At 39.9% G+C, this 27,719-nt stretch overlaps 1 protein-coding gene across 1 annotated transcript in view; it reads left to right on the top strand.

The window, feature by feature from the left end:
* Positions 1–27,719, top strand: part of LOC139708046 (huntingtin-like) — an 81,027-nt gene that overhangs the window by 39,344 nt on the left and 13,964 nt on the right. The window contains exons 23-47 of the mRNA XM_071620034.1: positions 100–207; positions 2,493–2,570; positions 3,354–3,574; positions 4,173–4,242; positions 4,632–4,793; positions 5,215–5,270; positions 6,098–6,246; positions 7,561–7,697; positions 8,167–8,283; positions 10,430–10,552; positions 11,272–11,480; positions 12,304–12,458; positions 13,584–13,729; positions 14,808–14,999; positions 15,703–15,806; positions 16,729–16,862; positions 17,600–17,798; positions 20,901–21,027; positions 22,173–22,298; positions 23,496–23,948; positions 25,019–25,196; positions 25,496–25,567; positions 26,057–26,068; positions 26,207–26,527; positions 27,167–27,258. Of these exons, the coding sequence (XP_071476135.1) occupies positions 100–207; positions 2,493–2,570; positions 3,354–3,574; positions 4,173–4,242; positions 4,632–4,793; positions 5,215–5,270; positions 6,098–6,246; positions 7,561–7,697; positions 8,167–8,283; positions 10,430–10,552; positions 11,272–11,480; positions 12,304–12,458; positions 13,584–13,729; positions 14,808–14,999; positions 15,703–15,806; positions 16,729–16,862; positions 17,600–17,798; positions 20,901–21,027; positions 22,173–22,298; positions 23,496–23,948; positions 25,019–25,196; positions 25,496–25,567; positions 26,057–26,068; positions 26,207–26,527; positions 27,167–27,258 (3,741 nt within the window). The remainder of the gene's footprint in view (positions 1–99; positions 208–2,492; positions 2,571–3,353; positions 3,575–4,172; positions 4,243–4,631; positions 4,794–5,214; positions 5,271–6,097; positions 6,247–7,560; positions 7,698–8,166; positions 8,284–10,429; positions 10,553–11,271; positions 11,481–12,303; positions 12,459–13,583; positions 13,730–14,807; positions 15,000–15,702; positions 15,807–16,728; positions 16,863–17,599; positions 17,799–20,900; positions 21,028–22,172; positions 22,299–23,495; positions 23,949–25,018; positions 25,197–25,495; positions 25,568–26,056; positions 26,069–26,206; positions 26,528–27,166; positions 27,259–27,719) is intronic.

Below are 27,719 nucleotides of genomic sequence, written 5' to 3'. Positions count from 1 at the left end.
TGCCTCACTCTAAAAATTAAACAAACAGTGCAGCTTTTGTATGTTGGATTTTGGCATTGTTAACCTTTTAAATTCTTTTTCCGTCTTACCAACAAACAGGTCACACTGGAGCTAAGTAGGCCAGACAAATTCTGCTCACTCCTGAAAATGGCTCTCTCATGTCTAGGGCAAGTGCTGGAGTTAGCATCCATCAATGAAGTTGGGCAGGTAAGGTCTTATCTGCAGAGCTTGTTTCATAATTGGAGAAGTTAGAATAAATGTAATGACCTCTGCAGTGACTTTTCTACTACTACTACTACTACTTATTCGAGGGCATGTACTTGCTTCAGCCGATGCCAACTCGGGTTCCATAAACAAAGTTGCGCCTCCAAACTTCTCTATCTAACATGACTGTCCGTAGGTCATTAATGCTATCAAGGCCTGCATCCTTCTTCAGGACACTGATTAAAGTGGCCTTACGTCTTCCTCGTTTTGCAGTTCCCTGTTTAGGTTCCCAGAGTACAAGGGAATTCGCAGATAGCTCAGGGTGTCGCGCACAGTGTCCCGCTAATCGCATCCTTCTCTCACGCACTTTGTCAGACACCTTTGGCAATGTACCATACAAGTCATCATTTCTAACATAGTCACTCCATGACACATTAAGGACTATCCTGAGCATGCGTGTGTACACTCCGTCCAATGCTTTCTCTTGTCTGGCTGTAAGTGTCCACGTCTCTGCTCCATACAGTAATACAGACTCAACTGTTGTGACAAAAAGTCACCGTTTTATGTCGTCGCTAAGCTGAGATTTCCACACTTTCCTCATACTGTGCAAAGCATTCCATGCGTGGCCACGTCTGATCCTGATGTCTTGTTCTGTCGAGGCAATCCAGGAGCCCAGATACTTGAAGTCGTTCTTCACATCGAGTACTGCGCCGTCTAAGGTTGTGATAGTGGTATCGTCGATATTAAATGCCATCACCTTTGTCTTCTTTGCATTGAGCCGTAGACCAATCTTCTTGCACTCCTTTTCCACTGCAAATAGCAGCTCCCTTGCCTTTTCAGTCGTATCTGATATTAAGGCAATATCGTCAGCAAAATCAAGGTCAGTGACCATTATGGGCGGAACACGACGGCTTTGACGGGGCACCAATGTAAATCCAAGCTCCTCCTCCTTGCCATTGATGGCAAGCCTCAAAGCATAGTCAAGGGCTACGATAAACAGAAAGGGTGCCAATGTGTCTCCTTGAAGTACCCCAGCCAGTATTTCAAAATACTCTGTCTCTCCATCAGGCGAGCACACCTTTGCATGCGTCTTGGAGTAAATGACATCAATCGCACGAACTAGTTTCTCAGGAATGCGATAAGCGTTGAGAATCTCTAGGAGCTTCCCCCGATGGATGCTGTCAAAGGCCTTCTTGAAATCGATAAATGTGATCACTGCAGGGAGGCTCCTATCTCTCACTCCTTCAAGTATTATTCTAAGTGCTAGGATCTGTCCTACAGTCGATCGTTCCTGTCGGAAGCCATTCTGGGAGTCCCTAAGCAGTGGATCAATGTAGGGTCTGATACGGTTCAAGATCATTCTGTTATATGTTTTGGATACTACTGAGCTCAGACAAATCCCACGGTAGTTGTCAGTCTTGGAGAGATCCCCTGACTTTGGTACTGGGATGATGTTAAGTGTAGACCACTGTTCCGGCTGGTCCCCATCCTCATATGAGCGGTTGATAAATTCTAAGATAATATCATCCACAGGAACATATTTCAGAACTTCAGTGGCTACCCCATCCTCCCCACTGCTTTTGTTGTTCTTCATTTCTGCTTTAGCCTTCGTGTGCTCACTCATTGTAAACGGACCATCTGGTATGGGAAGGTCACTAAAAATAGGTGTTATTGGTTCATTACTTTCTAGAAGCTCAGGAGGGTTGCCCAAGAGGTTCTTGAAGTGTGAGTACCAGGTCGCAACTCTCTTTTCTGCACTTTCACCTCGAATCCTGACAGACTGAGATGCCTTTCGTCCGGAGATGTCATTTATGAGCTTCCAGCTCAGTCCATATTTTCTATTTTCATGTGCTTGCTCTACTTCAGCTATTTGCCTACGCAATTTTTCCTGATCCAGAATTGCATATGTTCTGTACAAGTTTTCCCTTGTCCTTGCATATTCTTCTCTGCTCTTGCCATCTTCACCCTTGTCTGCGATGACTTTTCTACAAGGCTAATTTTGCTCTTCAAACCCAAGAATATGACATGCAGTTAGTTTCAAGGTTTTGTGACTGAGTACAGATTATATCAGGAAGATAACAGTACTCTTTAGTGAACTCTAAAAAACAAAGATGGATAATAAGATCTCAGATTTTCATTGATATTCTGTATAAATCATTAGTAATGTTACTTTACTAATGTGTGACATGTGTTTGTTTTCAGGAATGTATTAAAGCAATGAATCTTTCTTCGTGTGACTCATTTTAGTGCTTGGATATCTTGATATGATTTCATAACTCTTGTTTCAGTATGTGGAGGAAATCCTTGGATACCTCAAGTCCTGTGTGACCATAGAACCCACGATGACCATCTTGTGTGTAGAACAGGTGAGTATCCACTCCTGTACATGTTGTACTGCAACACACACACTCATTCACTTGAAGAACTGAGTTTTACCCACTGTGTACACCATATTATGTGTGAATTCAGTGTTCATGTGCATTTTTAGTCTGAAGATGATCAATATGTATGACAGAATGAAGCTTACGTAGATTTGGCCATATGATTTGCTTCTTCCCTAAAGCATTAATCAGTGATCAACCGTATGATCATATAACTTCTGGGTTTGAAAGTGTTTGAATGCAGTAAAATTATCAATGTCAAAACCATCATCACAACTTAATGTAGGGGGAAAAGAATTAGAAGAGCAAGATGTATTCCTGATGGAAGTTACAATACTAAGTTAACATGCCAGGTCATCCACCTGTAATTGTAACTTGGTATTCAGTTGTTATAATGTTTTGTACTTACCTAAACTTTGTAGAGACAACTTCTGTACTATCATCATTGTATTGTTTGTTTGTTTGTTTTTTTTTTCTGTTGCTCACTGTTCATGATGTGAAATTGTGTTTTTGTTTTGTTTTGTGTTTTTATTTGCTGTCATGGAAAGATTGTTATCTGCAAGTTTTCACTTCACATCATACGCAGAGATTCATGTCAATCTGCATCTGAGCCAAGAAAACCCATTAAAGTAAGAAGTAACCCTTACTGTGCTAGAGACAAAGTGTACAATGCTATGGGTTTTTCTGTGCCAATCACCATTCAAAGGGTTTTAAGTTGTGATGAATGAAAAGTGGAAGGTAATGGTCAACGTGTTGTTGCCTCTACAGCTGCTGAAGGCCCTGTTCTTCACTAACCTGGCCAGCCTCCCAGAGTTCTCCTCCCCACACCTGTCCAGGAAGCCGGGCAAAGCGGCCCGTCTCACCTCCAACATGAAGCCAGGCCTCTACCACGACTGCTTCATCGCTCCCTACACTCAGTACACCCAGTGTCTGGCCTCCATGGGGCCCAAGCTCACCACCACGCCCGATGTGGAGAGTGAAGTCTCAGGGTAAATACTCAGTATGGGCATCTGGATGTATCAATAAAGACACAAATACAGGATATGCAATATTTCCATTAATAATCTGTAGCATTCCTTCATAGGATGTATCACCTTCATTTTTCCTTTGATTTCTTTGAACATTCTGACTTGCTGGGAGTGAGTGCATTATGAATGGAGTTAAGAGAATCATTTTATCTTTGTAAGTTGCAGTTTTTGCAATGGTAGTGCTAAAAGTAGTAGGAGCTATTGTACCACTTATAATGTGAGCTGTATTAGCAAGTTGTTCTTAAGGGTTAATGAACAGTGATATGTAGTGGAATGCATTGATGGTATTACAAAGATCTGTACAATTTAAGAAAGGCAAGTAAAATCATGGAATCATTTCTCATAAGGCACTTTATAGCTTGGGATACTCCTCTTCTGTTGCACTCTTTGATCAATTTGATAACTCAGATATGAAGTCATGAAGATAAACTTTATAGAACATCAGAGAATAGATTGATTATACTGATATTAGGAAATAGTATCTTATCAGTAGATATAGTTGCTATTGAATCTAGCCAATATTGTTATGATCAGTTGGAAAAAACATTTCTCTTTCAAGGATCTTTGGCTGGATCAGGACTCGGGCTGATCGGAGGGCCAGCATGTCCTCCAAGAGTAGCAAAGACAAGGTGAGCCATGTTTGAATGCCATGATAAATGGTTGATGGACATTAATTTCCTGTTTTCCTTGCAATATGTGTGTACATTTTATTAAATGTTTCATTAATGGCCCTGATATTTCTTGTGCTTGTAATATCTGCAATCTGTCTTTGGTTTTTCTTTTTCCCTTTAATGAATTGATATTAAGAGATGAAGGCAATATACTTCACAGAAAATATATACCAATGAGACATAGTCATTACATTGAAGTGAATGCATCTGTTCTTCAAGTATTGACACTGAATTTGTACACTTTTGTGAAAGAATAACTAGGATTCAGCCAAATTCTTACATTCTTGTGGCAAGTACATGCCTTTGAGTCACACTGTTTGTTCCTGTGTCTTGTCTTCTTTTGGCAGACTGCAGTGCAGAACTACATCCGGCTGTTTGAGCCGCTGGTAATCCGAGCCCTGAAGCAGTACACCGTCAGCAGCTGTGTGGTCCTTCAGCAGCAGGTGCTACACCTCTTAGCCCAGCTGGTCCAGCTACGGGTCAACTACTGCCTACTGGACTCCGATCAGGTATGGTTTCCATCTGTTACACAGTTAGTGTCGTCAGCTGTTGGTTAATCAGTTCTAAATGTCCAGAAAATTTGAATGGTCCAATAATCATTTGTTTGAATATCTTTGGGTCCCTTGATATGTAGAAATCTAACTTTGCACTGTTAAGTGTCCATTTTTCTTTTTTTTTCTGTTTTTCTGTTTTTATTTTCTTTTAAGTAAATTTGATGGCAAATATAGAATGCAAATACCCATGTTAACCACCAATTGGATAAAGTCATTTGTACCCTTGCCTCAGCTGCTCAGCATTTGGTGGAATTGCGTAAAGTTTGTTATGGAATAAAGCCTGCATATTGAGTTCTCGTATTGATGTAAGTTGCACTGTGAGTTGTAACTGTGTCTTCTCTTCAATTTCTTTTTGATGTTGTTGCTCTTGATGCAGATATTCCTCAACTTTGTGATCAAGCAGTTTGAGTATCTTGAAGAAGGACTTGTCAAGTGAGTTGATATTCTTTTTTTCCTGACCACCGCAAATTTTGCATAGCCATATTTGCACTCCCTTTTGTGGTGTTGTTAAGCAAATGCATTGAAAGAAGTGAAGTATGGAAAACTACTTCAGCAAATAACATTGCAGCAAAGCTTGATTGAAGTTGTCATGTGTTCTGACACTTGTTAGTACTGCAAGAGCCACTATCTGATTAATCATCTAGTTTTTGCTTTCTAAACTTTGGAGCAGAAATGCCTTCTGCTTCATCTGTATTAATCTTCATGTTTATTATCATTAAAGCTTCAAGCTCCAGAAATGACATTTCTGTAATTTGATGCTCTATGTTTGTATTATAATTGTTGCCTGTCATTGTTAATATTTCATTATGGAGAATAAAATCTCCTTATCAAATTTAGCCTCATTTTGGTCACCTACCATTTTCATGCCTGTTGCAAAATTTTCAAACACTAATAAATCAAAAAATTTATAACTCATCCTAAAATTGGCAACACTATTTTTTTTTTAATGCCGGTTGCAAAATTATCAAACACCTGTAAATCATAACATTTATAAGTAATCCTGAAATTGGCAACACATTTTTGAAAATTAAAGTTAGTGTTTCTGTTTTGAAGTGGCATTTTAAAGATATATTCTTTAATTTTGTGAAGATGTAATCAATTCAACCAATATTTTTCCATTATAAGGCATGCAGTAAAGCTCAGAATTGGCATTGTAGTAATGACAATATGATGACTTCTGTAGTAAATGTTCCTCTAAAATTAGATGAGTTGAATGCTCATCAGTAGAATTCTCTTTCCTTTTGTCGTCTGCCAATCAGGGGCTATGAGGTCCTGATCCCACACATCTTCAACTTCCTTGTCCTGCTGTCGTACGAGAGATTCCACAGCAAGCCGGTCATTGCCATGCCAAAGATTATCCAGCTGTGTGATGGAATTATGGCCAGTGGTCAGCAGGCGTCCACACACAGTGAGTGTGCTCTTCATTTTAGGTTCCAAAGAAGCAGTACTGTAAAACACAGTATTTTCACGCCATGAAATTTTCGCGAATGGGAGCCGACGGCCTTTTTCGCGGCGTGAAAATTTCGCAAGTTACCTCTAACATTCAATGTGTATAGTGTAGACAAGAACTTTCACTTGCATTTTAATTTTGCGAATCTTGGCTCTCGCGAAATTTGCAAAATAAAAATGCACGTGAACATCCCTCGTTTTACAGTATTTTGTATTTGGATGTAGCAACTAAAAATTCAACGTATTGTTGAATTGGGGTATTATTTTTTTATTTCTTTTAGTGCTGTGCAATGGTGTATTAAAGAAAGGGAAAAGTGATTTTGACTGCTTTCTGAAAATAGATTTCAGTATGTTGATGATCATAGCACAGCAATAAATGAATGACTACACATCAAGTAAATCCAGTGATTTTTCTTCTTTTTTTTCTCTGTGATTATGGTACAAAACAATATAATGCTATTACGCAGACAGTGCAGACAGTGCATGTGCAGCTCAAAGCAATGCTCAACAGCAGCACCAATACCCCTGCACTAGCCATAGATTATGGATTCAGGTAGAATTACTGTCTAAGTTTTCCTTTGTAAAAAAAATTATATTTTTTTTATTAGTGTTTCATTACATTGAAAACATCAAAACAGGGATAAATGGCTGTTTCTGGTGTTTTAATGTACCCCGGCTGGCAGCGGATGAAGATTGATTCAACTGGGCTGCCTATGAGTCCCGAAGCTACCAGGGTCCCGTCTTATAAAGCCTTCAAATCAATCACAAGTCCCCAAATCAATCGCAACTTGCATTGCAGCTCTCACAAAACTTGTGATTGATTTCTATTACAAGTCTTTATAAGACAGGCCCCAGGTCTTTACTGCATGGCATAAATTCTCGGTATCGCCGAGCGCGGAAAACTTCTGTGCACGCCAAAGAGCCCTGTCACAGATGCACACTGTGGGTTTCCTTCGTGCCATTGTCGTTTCCGGTTGTCTCGCAGGTGTCACAGAACGTGACCTGAGTGCATATGCAGCCAAAACAGGGGCAAGTTTATTCCCTGAGCTATCCCATAATGCATCTAAAATGCTGCTCTGCGCATGGCACGTAGGTTTTGGCGATACCGAGAATTGACTGATGCTTGAATTCACAGTCAGCAGACACATCAAACTAAATAGTCAAATTTCCAGTGTGGAACATTCTCACATAATTCCTAGTTGGAAATTGTGAGTGAGTGTTTCCGTGAGCGTTTCCATGATTGCAATTTTTTGTACTGTCACTATGTCTTCAGTTGTCCCTGCTCTCAAGCCCCTCGTCCATGACATGTTCATCTTGAGAGCCAGCAACAAGTCGGAATCTGCCAAGGAGCTGGAGACACAGAGAGAGGTGCTGGTATCCATGCTGCTCCGTCTCATCCATTACTACCAGGTAGGTGGGGCTGCGAGGAGGGCGACCCCGCCCTCATCCCCTCCGTTCAATGTTCCTCTCATGAAATTGCATCAAGGTTAAAGGTATAATTGTTTACCATTGGGAGCAGCGATTTAAAAGATATTTGAGTTATCACATTTGATGCATATGTGTACAATGCACGTCAGTTGTTTCACAAAACATCCTACCATATGAATTATACAGTAAAGCCTAGAATATAAGGAGATGTCACTATTTTACACACAAGTATACTAGGGCAAGTGTCTATGGGAAATGCATGTTGTAGCAAAATCAGTCTGTCCTCAACAGGTTAATTTCACAAATCTTAGCTCTCGCAAAATTTGTGGAATTGAAATGCATATGAACATTTCTGGTTTCACAGTCTACATTCATTGGTCAGCCTGTCTGCATATTATTTGCTGCTTATCATCTACCTAAATGTGTAAATACACATTTCTGTTATCTTCAGGTTCTAGAGATGTTCACGGCAGTCTTACAACAAGCTCACCGTGAGAGCGAGGAAAAGTGGAAAAGGTTATCAAGGCAGGTTGTCGATATGATTCTACCCTTGCTGGCCAGACAACAGGTAAGTCCTGTACTATGTTTAATAGTATAAATAGAGTGGTGTTGCCTTGATCTCTGACCATTTCCTTTCATGGAATACTCTGAAAGTTATCGCTAGTGATGGACTATTGCCACTATATTGTGAGAATATCAGTCTTTGCAAGTTGGCTCTTTGTTACACTGTATATTATCATGTAGTAAGTTCTCGCCTGGCATTTATGTTTTCATTTTGACTGAAAATAATGTTCCACAATGACTATTAAATGAGTGTTTTTATGCCTCCGCCACGAAGTGGTGCCGGAGGCATTATGTTTTCGGGTTGTCAGTCCGTCCGTCCTTCCGTCCGTCCGTCCGTTCGTCCTTCCGTCCGTCCTTCCGTCCGTCCGTCCTTCCGTCCGTCCGTCCTTCCGTCCGTCCGTCCTTCCGTCCGTCCGTAATGAATTTTGTGGACAAGGTAACTATCAAAACCTGTTGAGGTATCCTAATGAAACTTGGCATGTATGTGTATTAGGGGGTGAAAGTGTGCCTATCAACTTTTGGGTGCACATGGTCAAGGTCAAAGGTCAAAAGGTCAAGGTCAAATACATAAAATTTCACTATATCCACCATATCTATTGAATGCCTGAAGATATTTTCTTGAAACTTAGTGTATACATGTATTACCCAATTAAGATTCTCTGGTGAAAGTTTGGGTCATGAGGTCAAAGGTCAAAGGTCAAAAGGTCAGGGTCAAATACATAAAATTTCACTATTTCCACCATATCTCTTGAATGCCTGAAGATATTTTCTTGAAACTTAGTGTATACATGTATTACCCAATTAAGATTCTCTGGTGAAAGTTTGGGTCATGAGGTCAAACGTCAAAGGTCAAAAGGTCAGGGTCAAATATATAAAATTTCACTATTTCCACCATATCTATTGAATGCCTGAAGATATTTTCTTGAAACTTAGTGTATACATGTATTACCCAATTAAGATTCTCTGGTGAAAGTTTGGGTCATGAGGTCAAATGTCAAAGGTCAAAAGGTCAAGTAAAAATATTAAAACTTCTTTTTTTTCTCCGTACCTTGGAAAATTGTTCAAGGTATCTTCATGGAACATAGTATATACATGTACTGACTGGAAGTGATTATCTAGAGAATGTAGGGTTCATGGGGTCAAATGTTAGGGGTCAAAGGTCAAGTGCAACACTTCAAAATTTTACTATTTCCCTCATATTTATGCAATGCCAGCAGGGTTATTTTTTTTTTTACACTTGGTGTATGCATGTGTAACCTAATAGAAATTCTCTGGAAAGTTTTTTTTAAACTTCTTTTATTGCCTCAAAGGTCAAAAGGTCAAAGATCAAGTGAAAGTGCTGAACTAACTTTTTCCTTCATATCTCGGAAGTGGCTCAAGTTATCTTGAAACTTAGTACATGTTATGCATGTTCTACCTGAAAGTGATTATCTTATGAATTTTAGGGTCAAGGGCCAGATGAAAATGGTAACAATTTACTATTCAATTCAGAAATTGCACTTTTTCTCCACACCTGTACCTTGAAAATTACTCAATGCCTAAATGTATGAATGGGTCAAAGTCAAGTTAAAGTCCTTAAATCCCTAGATACATGCTCTCCTATTCATCCAATTAAACCTAAGTCAAGGAAGGTGAACATTCAACACATTTGTGACAAACTTGTCATTTCAGTATTTTGCCAATTTTGTGAAAATATAATCACACATTGTCCACATGTACTATCTAAACCTATTGGGAAAATCATGCATTATGGCGGAGGCATACCAGTCGCCAAAGCGACATTTCTAGTTGTAATCTAGTATTTACAAGTTTCCTGGTATTGAGTCCCCTGGCTGCAATGGCTTGGCCCCTAGGCAAGGCATGTGATCCTCATTGCCTGACCCTTTGATAGGGAATTTAAGATGTCAGTCCAGTGGTTGCTGGCTTACAAGCATTCATTGCCTCCATAGTAGCCATGTAATACTAATTGAATCAAATTAAAAAGAGTTTCAAGTTTTTATCATTTTCTGTAAATATATGGGACATACTCTTTATAAAATTGGCATATGGGTACTGAAATAAGTTTTAATGTGTCAATGATTTGTTCTCACATATCTCTCTCTCTCTCTCTCTCTCTCTCTCTTCTTGTGTCGATACTGCTTGTGTCACAGCTAAATCTGGACAGCCTAGAGGCCCTGGACACCCTCCACCACCTCCTGGGGACAGTAGCCCCTAGCTCACTCCGTCCTGTTGACATCCTGCTCAAAGCTCTTCTCCTGGTTCCCTACGATCAAGTAAAAATTTCAGAAATTTGAAATGACTTTTTTTTTCATTACTAAACCAGTATTTTCATGTTACTGACATTTACCAATGTGAAATTTGAAAGCAATCGTGTGACTTTGTGATAGCAAGGAAATTGACTAATAATGATTGGATGGTAATAGAAATAATCAGATGATAATAAAAATAATGCTGAGTAATTTCAAACCTAACAATTGCCCCTTCTGTACTCATTACTTGGAAAATCGCAAGCACGCTCACTTTGTTATTAAATGTGATTCTGTTTTTTTTAATTTTTTTTAATGAGATTCAATGCTGCACTGCATCAACTGTATGGGATATTTTATATTAACTTACCCTCTGCTTGTTCACAAAATGTGTGCAAGTAATCAGGGTCTGATGCCATATATTCCATGAGGCCAGAAGCCAAGTTCATAATTGCTGCTTTCTGCTAGCAAGTTATAATAGAGTGTAACAATTCAAGTGTGGGCAGTTGCGATGCATGCATATATCAAGAACTATGCACAACATGAAATATACTGTACAGGGCAATGACCTCATTCACAAAATACAGGAAACATTCAGTGGATGGTTGTTGACCTAGGAGATCACAGAATTCATGATCAATAAAAAATGAAACATTGATCCCATTTTCATGAAATTGTTCACCAAAACACTTATTTGCCAAGCCCCATTTAACCTTTTTTATCTGTCTTATCCCCCCCCCCCCCAGACTAGTGTGATCTCAATGCAGCGCTGGTTAGCCATGGCTCTGGCCCTCCTAGGAGTCCTCACCACCCAGTCCAAAGAGGAGACCATCCTCTCTAGACTCCAGGAGCTGGGTTTGACCGCTGACCTCTTCATCTGCGTCCTGGATGCCCAACACACCAAGGAGGACGCCCTCAATGCCAACCTCATCGCACCTGAGGAAGTCCTTGCCAGGTAATGTATTCACTGTATTTCTATATTTCATTGTTAATTTCTACGAATTTCTCGGGTCAGGTACTATTCGTGAATTTAACAGTACTAAAAGATATTAACTTTGATCGGACATGAATACTGTAAAACATGATATATTTGCGGCATGAATTTTTCGCGAATTGGAGCCGACGGTCATTCTTGTGGCATGAAATTTTCGCGAACTGCCACTGGCTTTCAGTGCACATAGTGTAAACAAGAACTTTCGCGTGCATTTTAATTTCGCGAACCTTGGCGCTCGTGAAATTCGCGTAATTAAAATGCACGCGAACGTTCCTCGTTTTACAGTATGCAAAAACACTGATCAATTCGGTGCTTATTTACGTCGATGCGAGGCAATTGGTCAATTAGTTGCAGTGCTTAAGTGCTTTTTTTCATGCATTTGAATATCATCATACAGTTCAGTCAGCAAAGTTTGAAAAGTTCTGAAATTAATCCGTTGAGGACGGACTGATTTTGCTACAACATGCATTTCCCATAGACACCTGCCTGAGTGTACGCGGGACTCGTCCTCAATGGGTTAAGCCACAACAGTCTTACCCCTTTCTGTGCTAGGGACTTTGGACAGTGTGTACAATGCTATGGGGTTTACTGTGTCAATCAGCACTCACAGCACCAAAAGGGTTATATACGGTGTCTTTGATTCCTAATAATTGTTGCTGAAAGCGATGCACATCAGAAGAGACCATAGCAAGCATCAGGAGTTTGACTACTACCAAAGTGCATTATGGGAACTGCCTCTGGTATGATCACATGATCCCCATGATCCTCTTTCTCCTCCTCCCAGATTCCTTCTCCAAGTGGTGGGATTCACAGTCACCGCAGTACAGAATATACGGGCCAAGAGCTCCATACAGGCATTGTCAGGTGACATGTCACATGACTACCTTCCCCAGGAGCTGTCCAGACTCCTCCTCTCCATGACGCACATGTTCAAATCAGGTCAGTGTACTTTTAACTTCTATAGAGTATCAAAGTGATGATGTCACAGTCTTTTGTTTAATAGCTTAGTACTCTTTCCAAACGAGACATCCATGCACAAGGCTGCTGGCAGTGGTTGGAACAGGGGATGAACGTGATGGCAACTGTTCTGTGTTCACAGATATTCAGACTAAATGAGGTTGTTTAGAATCAGTTTCCATGGCAGTAAATGCCTATGACTCTATGTAATAGTGATATTCAGCAATAGTACTATGTGGCATTTCAGTTCAGTTAAATTTTATTCCTGAGTTCCATTTTCAATATGATATAACAAAATTTTAAGAAAGCATCAGCATAACGTCATCATATATATGTTTTTGCATCACTACACACTGGCCCGAATTCACGAAGGTGGTACAAATGAAACCATGGTTTAAACTATGGACAAAAACCATGGAGCGCCAAGTGTCTTATGGAATATTTTGTTACGAAGTCAGTCATTTCGTCAATGAAATGATTATTTTGTAACAAAATGACAACATTTTGTAACTAAATGAACATTTCGTCCACGAAATGATAATTTCGTCCACAAAATGATAATTTCGTCAACGAAACGGTCATTTTGTCGACGAAATGACCAATTTCGTAACAAAATATTCCATGCGACATTTTGGCGCTCCATGGTTTTTGTCCATGGTTTAAACCATGGTTTCATTTGTAACACCTTCGTGAATTCGGGCCACTATGTAGTACAATTTGATACAGCTTTCTGTACTATTTATGTGTTGTTTGCTCCAGTATCAGCAGGGCAGTGATTACTGAGGAAATGAGTGATTCCATTGTGTACTACAATGAATTTTGGCTACCTGACATTTGATAGATTTAATCTACTGTAGTGCTATATTCCATAGGCATTTAGTGAACGGTGATATTTCTCTGTGTAGTATTTCAGTGTTTAGCGTAAGTGATTTTTTTTTTTAATGCAAAACAGTAAAGCCATTTTCTGTGTCCAATTCTTCAAGGGCTAAAAAGTGATGTGAGCAAATTAATTGTCTGTTTGTCAAGCAGATAACTGCTCTGGAAGTCTAGAAATGTTAACCCCTGTTCATGACATGTGATGCTCTTGTTTTGGTTTTGTTCCTCCAGGGGCATTTAGAAAGGTTGGTATGGTGATGACTAGCCTCATCTCAAGACCCCAGCAGTCCAAATGCTGGTTTTCTCTGGACCAACTCAACCAGGCATTCCACTCATTGATTCAGACCGACCCAGTACTAGTGCTACAATGGTGTCAGGTGGGTGAGGTCATGGGCCATTCTGGACTTCTGCTTCCTAGTTTAAAATCAGTCTGAATTGGTAGAGTAAAATTTGATGAGCACAATGGTGAGTATTTGATCAAATCGGATGAAAATTAGGGAAGTCATGAAAGTGTGAAGCTTTACTAATTTTGGCCAGACAGTTCTCAAACAGTTGATGTTAATATGCAAAATAGTAAGCTGATGATGTTATTACCTCACAACTTTCCATCGATCATGTACGAGCAAAATGATAAAAGTTCAGTTTTCTGCTATAGATATGTAAAATGTGCTTTTCCTGGCTGAATAACTTCAATGATCATACAGATATATTAAGATTTGAGACGAAGGCATTTGAACACACACACATAAATAGAAATTTCAAGATTTTGTCTACAAACTATGACATCATCAACTCACTCATTTGCTTATTCATATCAACTGTTCATGATTTGTTTTGTGACAATTAGCAAAACTTCACAGTCTCATAACTTCCAAAATTTTTATCCAGTCTTGATCAAATTTTCACCTGTGGTGCTTATCAAATTTGACTTTTTCTCTGTAGACTACATGTAACTTTTAACTGGTCTGGAATTGCCCTTTAATGACAGTAATGCAGACTGTCTTCCACTGTTTGATGATAACTTGTAATGTCATAATATAACTCTTTAGTCTCTAGATCCCTCTCTCTCCCGCCCATACAATAATATGGGAAAGGGGTATCTGCGATTTACATCATAATCATGTTTGTGATGAGACACTGTTGAAGTGCAAAACAAGAAATTACCGGTAAACATTCCAAATTCAGTTCTAAGTGGTATGTATGGGAGAATGTTTTTGTTTTGATGTGCTTTTTATTGTCTATTTAAAGCTCATCATGTTCTTTTCTTAACCAGTGTTTGCTGATAAATTGTGTCACATATTCTTTAGTATCACATGACGGATCTGATAGGACTTGTGTAATGTGAACTCATTCGAGGCACCCCAGCCCCCTCCCCCACAAAAAATAGATAAATAGATAAATAATAAATAAAGTAGGGGAGTAACTCTGACTCTCCTTTCATCCTAACCTCTGCAGCTGCTGCTGTTGCTAAACTTTGACTCAACGGAGTGGTGGACCCAGATCCTGCACACCCCCAAGAGACCCCCTCTCTCCAAGTCCCTCTCCTCGGGCAGTCTGGACAACCTGGAGACCAGTCCAGAGCTCCCGCTGTCCAGCTCCGAGGAGGTGGTCAAGCAGGGAGCCCTGGTCCTCTTCTGTGACTATGTGGTGAGTGTGGATGACCACTTGACCAATGCATCAAGTTCAGAGATTAAAACTTATGTGCTCGACACGCCTGCTTGTGGGAACTGATAGTTTGATACAGTTAAGGATTTTCAGAAAAACTGGCATTTAAAAATGTGATGCATGTTGAACTAGCATGCTGTTTTCAAAGATGTCACATGAAAATTGCCTTTTCTTTTCTTTTTTTGAGACAAAATGACATCACAAAAGGAAAGGGTTTGTAGATGTCTTTGACATGACAAAGTAGAAATTTTAGACACCTGTATACATTATGTCATCATACTGAGTGATATGTTATATATGGGCAGGTAGGGATCATGTATGTCTCTCTTATGCATTGCATTGTGAGAATAATATGATCAAATTCAAGGGCATATTACAGTTTATAGAAATACATTGTATTACTGCAGCAGATCTCTTTCTTAGTGTGTACAATATCTAATTAGCATCATTCATGTTTAATAGCAGTGAGATATCAGTGTTTCTTCTTCTTCTATTATTATTTTGGTAACATACAAATTAAGTGGTTATTTTAGTAGTTTAGAATATGCCCCTTCTCTCTGCTCATGTTTTTTTAATTTTTTTTCTTCAAACTAGTGCATGCTATTAATATGTCAGTCTCCCATGTTTAATTCTTTGTTTTCTTGTCTGTTTGTTTGTTTGTTTGTTTGTTTGTTTGTGTACATAGTGTGAGAATCAAGCAGATGCCGAGCCTCTCACCTGGTTGGTGGTGAATCATGTCAATGACATCGTCCAGCTTTCCTATGAACTTCCAGTCCAGGATCTTGTAAGGTACTTGAAATAATTTTTTTTTACAAATTCCTATTTTAACTATGTTTATGTGTCTACCAGATCTAGCAATGCAACTAAAATAAATCTACAGTGTAGAAACAGGTAAGTTATCAAGTTACTGTGAGTCGGTGGATAAGCCCATGGACTCATAAGTCATAAGGTCACTGGGTCAAGTCTCCTGGCAGCAACAGTTGTGCCCCTAGGCAAGGCTCTTTATCCCCATTCTCTTGTCCTTTGGAGGGTACCGGTATCTACAGTTTCGAAGGGAGTAAAGGCCGTGGATCCCATGGCAGCTTGCTCAAAGCCATTTATGTGCTTCCTTTGTAGCCATCTTAGATTTACCCCGATTTATTGAAACACTACAGTACACAACAGTGGTGTCAGCACCTGATTTTAACAGGATTGTTTTGACGAGATGCATTCTCCTCCCGAAGTAGGATGCCATAAAAATGTTTTTTATGACTCACATTGGTCATGACGCAGTCAGGAACTTCATCAAATATCTGTGGGGTCTTTGACAAGAGATTCTCTCTGGAAATTCATGTCCTCCTCGACTTAACTGAATATCATGTCGGGACAGTTTGGTGTTTCACATTTCTTTTTAAACCCGTTCCTTACGGGAACCTGGTATGCCATGTTCCCGTGGCGGCAACTGATATATGGGAACCTAGAATACCAAGGTCCAAAAGTTTAGACAAGAGTGCCTGCATTCGTTGCCTAAATTCATGATTATGTGTGTTATATGCCTGGAAAAATGGCTATGATAGAAAGATTAGAGTTTCTTCCATCAGCATTTGTTCTCTTTCTGTAGTAAAACTGTCTATATTACAGTATTATTTACCTTTTTCTGATATAGTTAATATTATCTATTAAACCCACCTCTTATCATCACCTCTCATTTGTGCATATTTTCCCTACACAGTGCAATTCATCGCAACTCAGCTGCCAGCGGCCTCTTCCTGCGTGCAATAAACATCCGCTTCAGCCACATGAACAACCCCTGCCTGGTCAGACAGACACTAAGGTTACTTGAGGGCATTCACCTCACACAGTCTGGTGAGTTCAACGAACTGAAGCACATTGGAATGTTAACAGAGCAAAATGTGTCCTATTTCTAAGATGAGTTTTTTTGTGTGTGTGAATTTGTAATGATATGAAGAGGATCATTGCAAAAGTATTGCTTTTAACTTTTTTTAGTGAGAAACTTTGCCTCTTGTGAAATAGTGAAGACTGAAGAACCAAGTATTTACTGATGAATCGTCCTTTACATTTCGAAAGAACATTTACACAAATAAAAAAAAAGAAGGTTATTATATGTCTGTCCGCGTCATCTTCGCCAAGTGTAAGTCTGTTCGTTTGTTTCATATTATTTTCATTACTGAAATGACCAGATTTTTATTTAACCAAAAAGTATTCTTGTCATCTTGAGCTCCCAGAGAGTTCTCAAGTTATTGGAATAGGACACTGTCTACCATCACATGTCTTCTTTTATGTGTGTGTTTCTGTATTTACCTCCTCAAGTACTTTTTCAATCTTTCTGTCACTCTTGCTTACTCCATATGCCTGTATGTCTGCCTGTCTTTCTCTCTATCTGTTTGTTTATTTGTCTGTCCGTCCGTCCGTCCGTCCGTCCGTCCGTCCGTCTTTCTGTCTGTCAGTCAGTCTCTATCTCTCTGATAACCTGTGTGTTACATCTGATCATTGGTCATATCTCTTACACTTCCACTGCATCACTTTATGAGTCCCCTTCAAGTTTCTCTCTCTCCCCACTTCACATCTCTGGCTGTGTGTAGGCATGCTGCTCACTCTCCTAGTGGAGAAGTTCCTCCACACCCACTGGCAGTCGGTGGCCCGGGTGACCGGCGGTCTGGCGTGCCAGCGGGTGGAGATGCTGCTGGCCGAGAGAGTGGACGCCAGCTGCCGCGGTCAGCTCAGCCACGAGGATGTGGCCAAGCTGGAGCAGTTCATGATGACCAACAGGATAGCCCCAAAGTAAGTTTGCTACCTCACTAAACTTACAGAGATATTGCAATTACATTTCATCCAATGTACTGCAAAACCAGATACATTCACGCCATGAAATTTTAGCAAATTGCCACTGACATTCAATGCATAATAGTGTAGACAAGAACTATTGTGTGCACTTCAGTTTTGCAAATCTTGGCTCTTTGCAAACTTTGCGATCATTTCATGCACACAAAAATTTATAGTTTTACAGTTCTTTCACTCAAGTGCAGATTTTATGTAGCTAAAATGTCTAGGTATTGTGACTCAAAGGCATGCATATGAATATTTTAGGATATTTTTGCAGCAAGACACATAAAAAAACGAGATATGAAACTCGTCACGCTGACGAGTTAGGTGATACGCTTGGGGTCATCAGGTGTCGGTCATCTGTGATCGACAAAGAAAAGAATGTGATATAGGCACCTTGAAGTTATATTGAGCGTGCATGCAAAACCGTTTTTCTAACCACTCGGCCACGGGACATCCCCGGAAATGGTAAGGCAAAAAAGAAATGTATAGATATTACAGGGGGAAAAAGTCAATGCCCACTCAACAATCGTGGCCACGTGAACATGTATTGCATTGCTAGACGGAAATGCGGCCTTGTAACGACTGATGTCGCTATGCCATTTCTGGCAACTTGGGAAAAATACGCGCCGTAGACATAAAGCCTATAATCGGCTGGTTTTGATACCTTGCCTTTAATCACACTTTTCAGTGTGATGACGTCATCAAAGTACAAAACAATGACATGGTCTTGAAAGACAATTGTTCAAAGTACAACACCTCCGTCGTCGTCATTACATACTATGATCGGTTTGACAAAGTCAGCCTGCAAAATTTTGCAGCAGTCGAAGCAATGTGGTCTCCAACACAAAAAAGAGGGATATGGTGTGTGTCTGTGTGTCTGTGTGTGTGTATAGGTGCGTTTATATACGAACGTGATTTCTACATGGACGAATATGTAATACAAAATTGAAGAAAAAAAAGAAAAATAGCTAAGCATTTTGTTTCGTGATCTTGTGGGGTTCGAACCCACAACCTCACGTCTCTGAGACGTTGCCTTTAACCACTCGGCCATACGTCTCGGCGAGAAAATATGAGGAACGTAAACTTATGTATGTGAAAGATGAATCGGGAATCGTTTTGTCCACATTCCATTCTCATTTTCAGTTTTAAACTGCAAAATTGTCAACCTGATGATGAGATTTCAAAAAATAAAATGCATGATTACTGAAGCTTATTGTCTCAGCTACAACATACTTAAGTTTCAGAGGAAATGAAGCAAAATCAGCTGAGATAAAGGTGCTTAAACGTTGTCAAGTCAATGCATGGTTTAAAAAAAAAATCACCTCCCATAGACATAACACGTAAACTTGTCCGATTTTGCATCTTTACCTTTAATCACAATTTAAGGTATGATGACGTCATCAAATTTTAAAACCATGACTTGGACTTAAAAGGCAAATGTTCAAAGTACAACATATCTGAATTTGGGATAATATTGAGCTTAAACAACAGAGATACGAGCAAATGAATGTCAGAAACAGTACCTCAAAAAATTAATTCCACTTTTTTGATTTCAGATGATGATATGATGACGTCATAATGTATTTAGGGAAATATTGATACTTGAAACGTTATTTTCAATTCATATGCTTTTGTAATATGCAATAAAAACATAGGGTCACCTGACGTTTTAAAGAGCTATGGCGAAATAAACAAAGACATGTTTTTCGCTATATTTCCATATAGACGCGCACACAAAATTTCAACTTTGACGCCAGCGCATTCCTTTGTTATAGGTCGAAATTGATCGAAAATCAATAGATATTGTTACTTAATGTATCAGGAATCCAAATCTGTCAAAAAATGTGAATTTTATGTTGCTTACGCGGAAATGCGCGGACGGACGCGAACGCGCGGAACGCTTAAAATTGTCTGAAACTTCGAGATTTCCCATTGGGAAGTCGTTTTAAGCATTTAAAAACTTTGACACGCGCTAATGCGCGCGTAATGATGTCCTAGGTAATTAGCATTCAAATGTAAGATAGAGCGTGACCTGAACTTAATGTCCACCGAAAATGATACAGAAATGACCTTTAGTTATGAAGTTATGATCGATCATGTAACATGGTCCGAAAATCACAAAATGGCGCCTAGATGACGTCATAGATATGTTACTGTCATGAAAACCTTATTGTGGCTAGATATTGTCATGAGACATGTTCCCTGAAAATGTCATGTTATTCAGTAATGTCATTCTTGAGATATTGATGACACAAAATTGTCCAGAAAGAAAGAAGAATAAAAAGAAATAAAGAGAGATTTTGACAATCACAATAGGTGATACGCTGATAGCGTATCACCTAATTAATTGCATCGTGGGCAATTAGTTAAAGTTTGTGTGTTAGGCCAGCTTCATATTCCCATTTTTTCACATAAATGAATTCGTTATCTGAGTGGAAATAGCTTATACTCAAGTGACCAGTGAGCAAGGAATTGCAGTGGATTTTTTTTTTTATTCATTTGTTTTTATGAACTTGCTAATAAAATTTGTTATTAACTATTGAAATAGTTTATTAACATGTTTCAGTCTGCATTTACTTGTTTGTTTTTTTATTTATCTCGACTTGCTGTTACCCCGTTGAAGACGAGTCCCGACTATACTTCGGCAGGTGTCCATGGGAAATACGTGTTGTAGGAAAATCAACCTGTCCTCAATGCCAGGGCTTAGAGAACCAACCTCAATCTAAGGCTGTACTGAAGTAACTTGCTGTGACACATATTGAAAGATATTGACAGAGTACAAAAACAAAAAATAATGGTCAAATTAAACAATATTACAGCATAGAAAACACTTAAAGAAAATGACGTTAAAGAAAAGAAAAATACAAATCCTATAAGGCAAATACATGTTATACTGACATTACACCAAGGAGTTGGTCTAATTATGGCATTAGATACACTACATGACTGATGCTGATGCATGTAGCACTTATTTGGATGGGATTTAAATACCCAAAGATTAAAGCTAATTGTCTCAGTATTTCATGAGTGTTCTGTCTGATCATATACCATATGTAGATACCAGAGACTGATGTCGCTGCTGAACCGGCTGAAGTTTGACCTGACAGTGGAGGAGCCCTCCCCTTCACCCCCTGACCTCCCCAGTGACCTGCCAAAAGACCTGAATGAAGTCATTCTGGACAAGGTAAGGAGACAACAAATCAGATGCATACATTGTAATCTGTGGGAACTCTTCTATTCGAAGCAAATGGATGCCATCAGATGATAAATGAATTATATAACCTGAGCTCTATTGCATTAAAGTTGAAATCAAACGTAAGTCAAAACAAATCAAACGTAAGTCTTTGAATGCTCAATTGTAATTGGCTGATGTCTGACTTATACTTGATTTCATCTTTCTATACAACACTACGAACAGGGCCCTGCTCTCGTTTCAATACCATGAAAAGCTTTCTGCAATTTTTACAAGTTGATCACCAGGTTTAGAATATTAGATTTCAAAAAAGTGCCTTCACATCTTGTCTTTCACCAGTGGCAGATCCAGAGGAGGGGCGCACCGGGCACGTGCCCCCTCTTTATTTGTTGTTAAAACAAAAGAAACTAGAGAAGCACTCTGAGAGCGCAGACCTCCGCCAAGCATGCAGCTCATTTCCATCACTGATCGTGTTCTTCCATAGAGATATCAGTGATTTCCACCCATACGTACTTATACTATAGCATGCTGAAAGTGTTTATAATACTGCAGTAGTGTGCTGAAAGTCTCCCGATTTCCCAATATAGAAGCCTTTGTTGCGTCATAAACCCTCAGCTGCACAGCGCGCCTCACCCTAGCAGAAACTAGAGCACGCACTTTAGTGCGCGCATGCAAACCTCAAATACGCGCAGCCTGAACTCCCAAGTTCATTGACCCTACCTGCCAAAATATCAAAAATCATTCATAAATTCCCCCAAATTCTCGGATCACTACCAAAAGTTAATCGTTTGTTACTTGTGTCATTCTCAACCTTTCCTGCAAGTTTCATCCCAATCCGTTATCTACCTTTTGAGTTATTTTGCGCACAGACAAACGAACGAACGAACAAACCAACGGTAACGAAAACATAACCTCCTCCCTTGGCGGAGGTAATAAAAAGAAAAAAATGAGATGAAACCCGGAAGTAGCACCAGAAATATTGTTTGGCTCCCCCCCCCCCCCCCTTTACGGAATTCCTGGATCCGTCACTGTTTCACTGTCAAAAACATGTAATTTCCAACACCATTTCTTTTTGAATGATATGGAACAGAACTGAAGTGATGTAATCTTGACGTTTCAATCATGCTCTTTGGTAGGAGTGGTTCCTGTCTATAGTGCAATCCTGTTGCTATGGCAACACCATGACGACATCAGCCAGGGAGTGTGCTAGCCTGCTGTCGAGACTGGGGTACGATGACATCATGGCTATAATGACCAATGAGGTGAGCGGAACCTGCAAAGCGATGTGTTACGGATAATCGCTGATTTATGTTTCCCAAGAGATTATTCTGAAAAAGATGAAGATGAATAAAAAGATTTAGGCTTCAACGGTATTAAAGCTACCCGTGCATATCTCGAGGTTTGTTCATTGAATTTGTTATTATTAAGGTATGGATGATACTGCACCAGGTACTTAGAGTATTCTCTTACAGTTTAGAAGTGACAGATCAGAACAAATTGATATATTCCACTGGACTTTGTGAGAGATCTTCAGTATAAGTAAAATATAACATTTTCTACTCAATGTGATATGCAGCTATCAATTGTATCATAGATTGATAAAAAATACGCTAAATAATGCGCTGAATATGCTGAATGTGGTATGCAATTATCGGTTATATTATTATACAAATGATGCACAGGATAGAGTGCGTAACGCCACGAAATAATCCTGTGCATCATTTGTTTTATAAAATGGGTCGAAAATTCGAAAACTAACATCATTTTTCAGCGTTTTTCACGTACCTTTGTGGGTCAAGACGTCCGAAGATGTTCGTCCCAAACTTTTACGCACGTCGCACTCGCGGAAGTCCCGCACATACAGTATAAGTATAATGGGGGGTTGGGTTTCCGGACACCCGCATGAAAACTTACTTATTTTACATAGAATATGCACCCTTTACCTTAAAGACTTGATATAGACTCCTCATATAGGCCTACTAGACAACATACTCTGAAAACGGCGTGAGAATTAACCTGCTAAATCGTTGGATTTGCTCTTCAAAGTGACTCCATGTACGCGTCCGGTCCCATAACGCTTGGTCTACTGTACTGTACAAAGTGTACGTATAGTACAGTATACGTACGTACGCCACATATGTTATGCACAAGGGAAGACAGGCCGGCCGGCCGGCAGCCCGAACTAGAAGTTGTTTACAGGATTGACATCGCGTACGCGTATGCATGCAATTCATCAAAGGAGCCGCCGCGCGCACAGACGATCGGCAATCTACCATAGGATTACAGGCAGTGCAGTTGTACTGAAGTAAAGGAAGGAGGTGTGTCTCATTTCAGCGCTTCCTATTGGCTACATTCTTGAACCCATTTTATAAAGTTTGATAAAAAGATGATTCTTGTGTAAAGATGCATTTACATTTCCACTGGTCTGAAATAGATAAGAATACCTGATTTGTTGGCAGGAATTCGACCACACCTTGTTGGCAGACTGCATCAGCTTGGGCGTGGCACGCACCCAAGTGGGTGCCCCAGATCACCTACCCTCCCAAACTCCGTCCGAGGAGTCCACCCCTGCTGGCATGGCTCCGTTGCCGGGCGGCGACCGCCCTCTCCAGCAGGCCTCCGTGGACCCGCTGCTGCGGGCGGCTGCCGAGGTGCTCCTCTTGCACGTGAAGGAGTTTGCCGCCCTCGTGCCGCAGCCGCACCAGGTCCTGGAGCCCGACGCAGAGAGCCGCGCCGCGCGGGATTACCATGCCAAGATGATGGAATGCTTTCGGGACAGCGACTGGTGCGACCAGCTGAACGACGTCGTAGCCGCCCTCGTGCAGTACTTTGTTGCCAGCCGAACGCTGAAGATAGAAGTAAACAAGGGGGCCATGGATAGCATCCTTTGCCTTGCGATTACGTCATTGGAGGTTAGTGAGCACACATTTAGGATGCTCAGTAATACTAAAAGGTCTTAAATACAAACTTAACCTTTCGTGTGCCTTTAGTGCTGATCAGCACAGAAACCTATATAGTTTTGTACTTACTGTCCAAAGTCCATAGCACAGAAAAAGTTTGAGGTCATTTGCCAGCATTATGTACACTTACAAGTAATAACATGAGACAAATGATTTATCACTAATTACCAGGTGTGTGTCATGATTGTATTGACTCATTATATTTTGTACCCAAGACTCATTTCATGCAAAGGTGTTCAGTTTTTGGCAAGTTCAGAGAGTTTATATACTACAAATACATCTGAAATACTCAATCAGGCTTCACTATCAATGTTGTATCGATATTAATATTTTAACAAATGCAGAGAAACCAAGCAGATCAAAGCTACAATTTCTTTCAACTCATTACCGAGTAATCTCTCTGGAATTTTTTCTTCTTGCAATACAGATTGTGTGTGACTTTGTATCCTGCATAAGAGCCAGTTCTTAGGTTTGCGTATTTCCCCTCTACAATCCACTATATAACAGTATGAATCTAACATTCATACTAAAGGGATGGTACAGTGTTGGTGGAGATGAGAATTGGGCTTTTAACTTTTTGCGAGATACCAAGAAAACACTTATGAAATAGTACAGAGCATACCATTTTAAGAGGAATTCAAAGTTTATTTGATGAAAATCGAGTTTTGAATGACTGAAACATCCAAAAACAAACTAAGTAAAACAAATAAAAGGTGGGTCCCACACTTATTAGAATCGCACTGTTTTGGATATCTCAGCCATTTCAAAACCAATTTTCCATCAAATAAACTTTGAATTCCTCATGGAATTACATGCTCTTTCATATTTCATAAGAGGTTTCTCATTATCTCACCAAAAAATGTTAGAAACCTGAAATTAGGTCTGCCGTCTCAACCAAAACTATACGATCCCTTTAATGGCTGAAATGAAAGTGATGATAAAAAGTAGCAATGGCAGACCAGTCCAAAGTCCCTGGCACAGATAGGATTACTGTGTTTGCCTCCATCCTCTGTCACACACAGTTGGTAAGCTGGAGTATATTGGAGGGTAAAACAATCTTCTCTACACAAGTCCTGCATTCCATTGAGTGTGTCGCTGAGGTCCTCCAGCAGACCGACTTCTTCTCTGTGATTGGTGAAGCAGATCACATGACTTGGGTCTGCTCTGCCATTGGCTGCCTGTATCACCTCATACAATCAGGTGAGTACACTAGAGTAAAACTCTGAATAATATTTTCATTCGTCAGCAATTAAATGGACCAAGATGAAATCAATTTTTCACTACAATGAAAATTGTAAAAAGCATTTGCCAAAGTATGTATATCATGAAGAATACATTTGCAGCACTGCCAAAACCAAATTCTGGTCTTTCAGATTATATTGTCCTTTTCGACTGTCGAAAATCAAGTCATTATCTACTTTAGATTACAGTATATTCACTTTGTTCATTTTCTCATGCCATTGTTGAGCAGTCTTTCTTTTTGAAATTATTTATTGAAGGAAAAGTCTGGAAAGAAGACCATGAAGAGGTCGACCTGCCGATATCAGAGAAGAAACAGGAACTAAGCCCAGGTAAGTGATATTGACAGAAATTTTGTTTCATTGAATTGATCATTGTTGTAAGGGGAAGGATGTAGCCTTTACTTTATCACTCATTATTAAAAAGTCAGGCATAGAATTGATATGCAAATGCCATGAAACCTGTTTCTTTCATCTTGTAGGAAAGAATTGAGTCTTGACTTATCCATTTCTCTTTTCTGTTATTTTTTAAGATATAATTTACCAGATTACATATGCAGTTTCCTTTTTGTGGGCATAAAAAACATTGTCGAACGTGAAAGCTTCCGTATTAGAATTGGATGAAACAAGTATATGGACAAAATTAGGTTTCTTGATTTCGATAATGTGCCTGATGACAGTGTTAAAAGCATTGGTATGTCTGTATTGTCATGATTTGTAAGTTTTTCCAAGTTCATTGATGAAACTGTCTCTCATGTATCATGACATTCAAAATCAACTTTTCATGTAGTACTAGCTAGTACATCATTGTCATCTGCAAAGGCTTGATGGTACGTTGTTGTCTGCCAAAAGTCATCCAGCTTTCATAGACTGATGAGGAATATTGAAATAAACCCTTGTTCCCTCACTCAAGAGATGCTGATGTCATCTTAAAAATGTCTCCATCTTCCCCCCCCCCCCCCCCCCAACCAGGATTCGACCACCGTCTCCGGGCGTGTCAGGTCATCTCGGAGCTGCTGGAGCTGCTCAGCGGAGACTCCTCCCACAGGGGCCACCAGGCTCTCTTGTCCAGGACGCCGCAGTTCCTCCACCAACCCCTGCAGAGGGCCATGGTGGGCCTCGCCCGCCTGCCCATGGTCAATGGCTTCGCCCGTACCCCGCCTTTCATCTGGAAGATGGGTTGGTCCCCCAGCCCCCTGGAGCGCTCCCAGACCGACCTGCCTCCGATCCCCCTAGACTTCCTGAAGGAGAAAACAGTACTCAGGAGCTTCATCCAAAGATTCAACCTCATTGGTAGGAAAGCAGAAGTGATTGTTTTCACCTTTCATACCTTTCCCTTTACATGGAACCTCAATGATATGAAAATGAACGATTGTTTGCACCTTACCCTTTCCCCTCTACAAGGAAGATGTGTATCAACCACACTGGTGAAAGTGAGGGTGATTATTTTCACCTTTAGTTTTGCCTCTGTAAGCAAGATGCGTTTCAGTCAAACATGAGCAGTGGCTCACTAAATTTGGAATTTCCTTCCAGATTATGCCACTCTCTGCCTTGCATGAAGACATTGCTGTAGATGTAACTCCAAGCAAGCCGACTGTACTTTTACATTGACTATTAGAACTGATCCTACAAATAAGACTATGTAGCTTAGTGAATTGAATTACCCAGACTGTGATCAAAGAGCAGAGCAGTGCATGAGTGAAAGAAGAATTCAAGTGTTTGGTGTGGTAACAGCATTATTTGTCAGAAGAAATTTTATCTTTTTCCTGCTTTTGTTTAATAAAAAGGATGTTTTTATTCTACATGTATTTTGCTTTATTTTCTACATTTTCATTTCCGTGATAATGCTCTTGGTGTTATGTCCAGAAGAATTCTGTATGTAACTGTGAAGATCAGTAAAGTTTTGATTGATGTCATGACCTCATCCTATAGGATGGACCAGTCGCTGCCAGTTTGAAGAGACCTGGGCATCCCTGCTTGGACTTCTCAACCCAGCAGAGATCCCCGAGGAAGTCATGCGGGAGGTAAGTTGTGGCTTTCTGCAATGAGAGAGGAATAATCAAAGCATCCTGCAGGCATTGGATGGATATTATATGGCAGTATTTCATAATTGTGTGATTTGTCACCGTGTGATGGTAAAACAGGCACAGATATGAAAACTGAGAAAACTGCTTATTGAGGTAGTCTGGCTGAATATTGAGATATTTGGTATTGATTTGAAAAAAAAATGAAGTTTGATATTTTAACTGCCACCTGACAAAAAGGATATTGGAGCTGATTTTCATGATCTTTTGACATTTTCATCTTCTTGAAAACATGTTTTTTCAGTTTGTCCAAACTTTGCGGGAATCATCTGTTGGGGGAGGGTGTTATAGTATGCACAGACAGTGGTTACACCCCCGCAGGGGGTGCTAAGGTGTGGCCCAAATACCCCAAATAGTTAATTTGCATAATTTTTGATATTTTTGTTGTCTTCATGAATCTG

The sequence above is a fragment of the Diadema antillarum genome, unplaced genomic scaffold (genome assembly GCF_040938485.1).
Source record: "Diadema antillarum isolate AM-2024a unplaced genomic scaffold, OU_Dant_1.0 seq00001295_RagTag, whole genome shotgun sequence".
Classification (NCBI taxonomy): domain Eukaryota; kingdom Metazoa; phylum Echinodermata; class Echinoidea; order Diadematoida; family Diadematidae; genus Diadema; species Diadema antillarum.
Note: the sequence above shows the minus strand (reverse complement) of the source record. Positions and strands in the feature narration are given on the sequence as shown.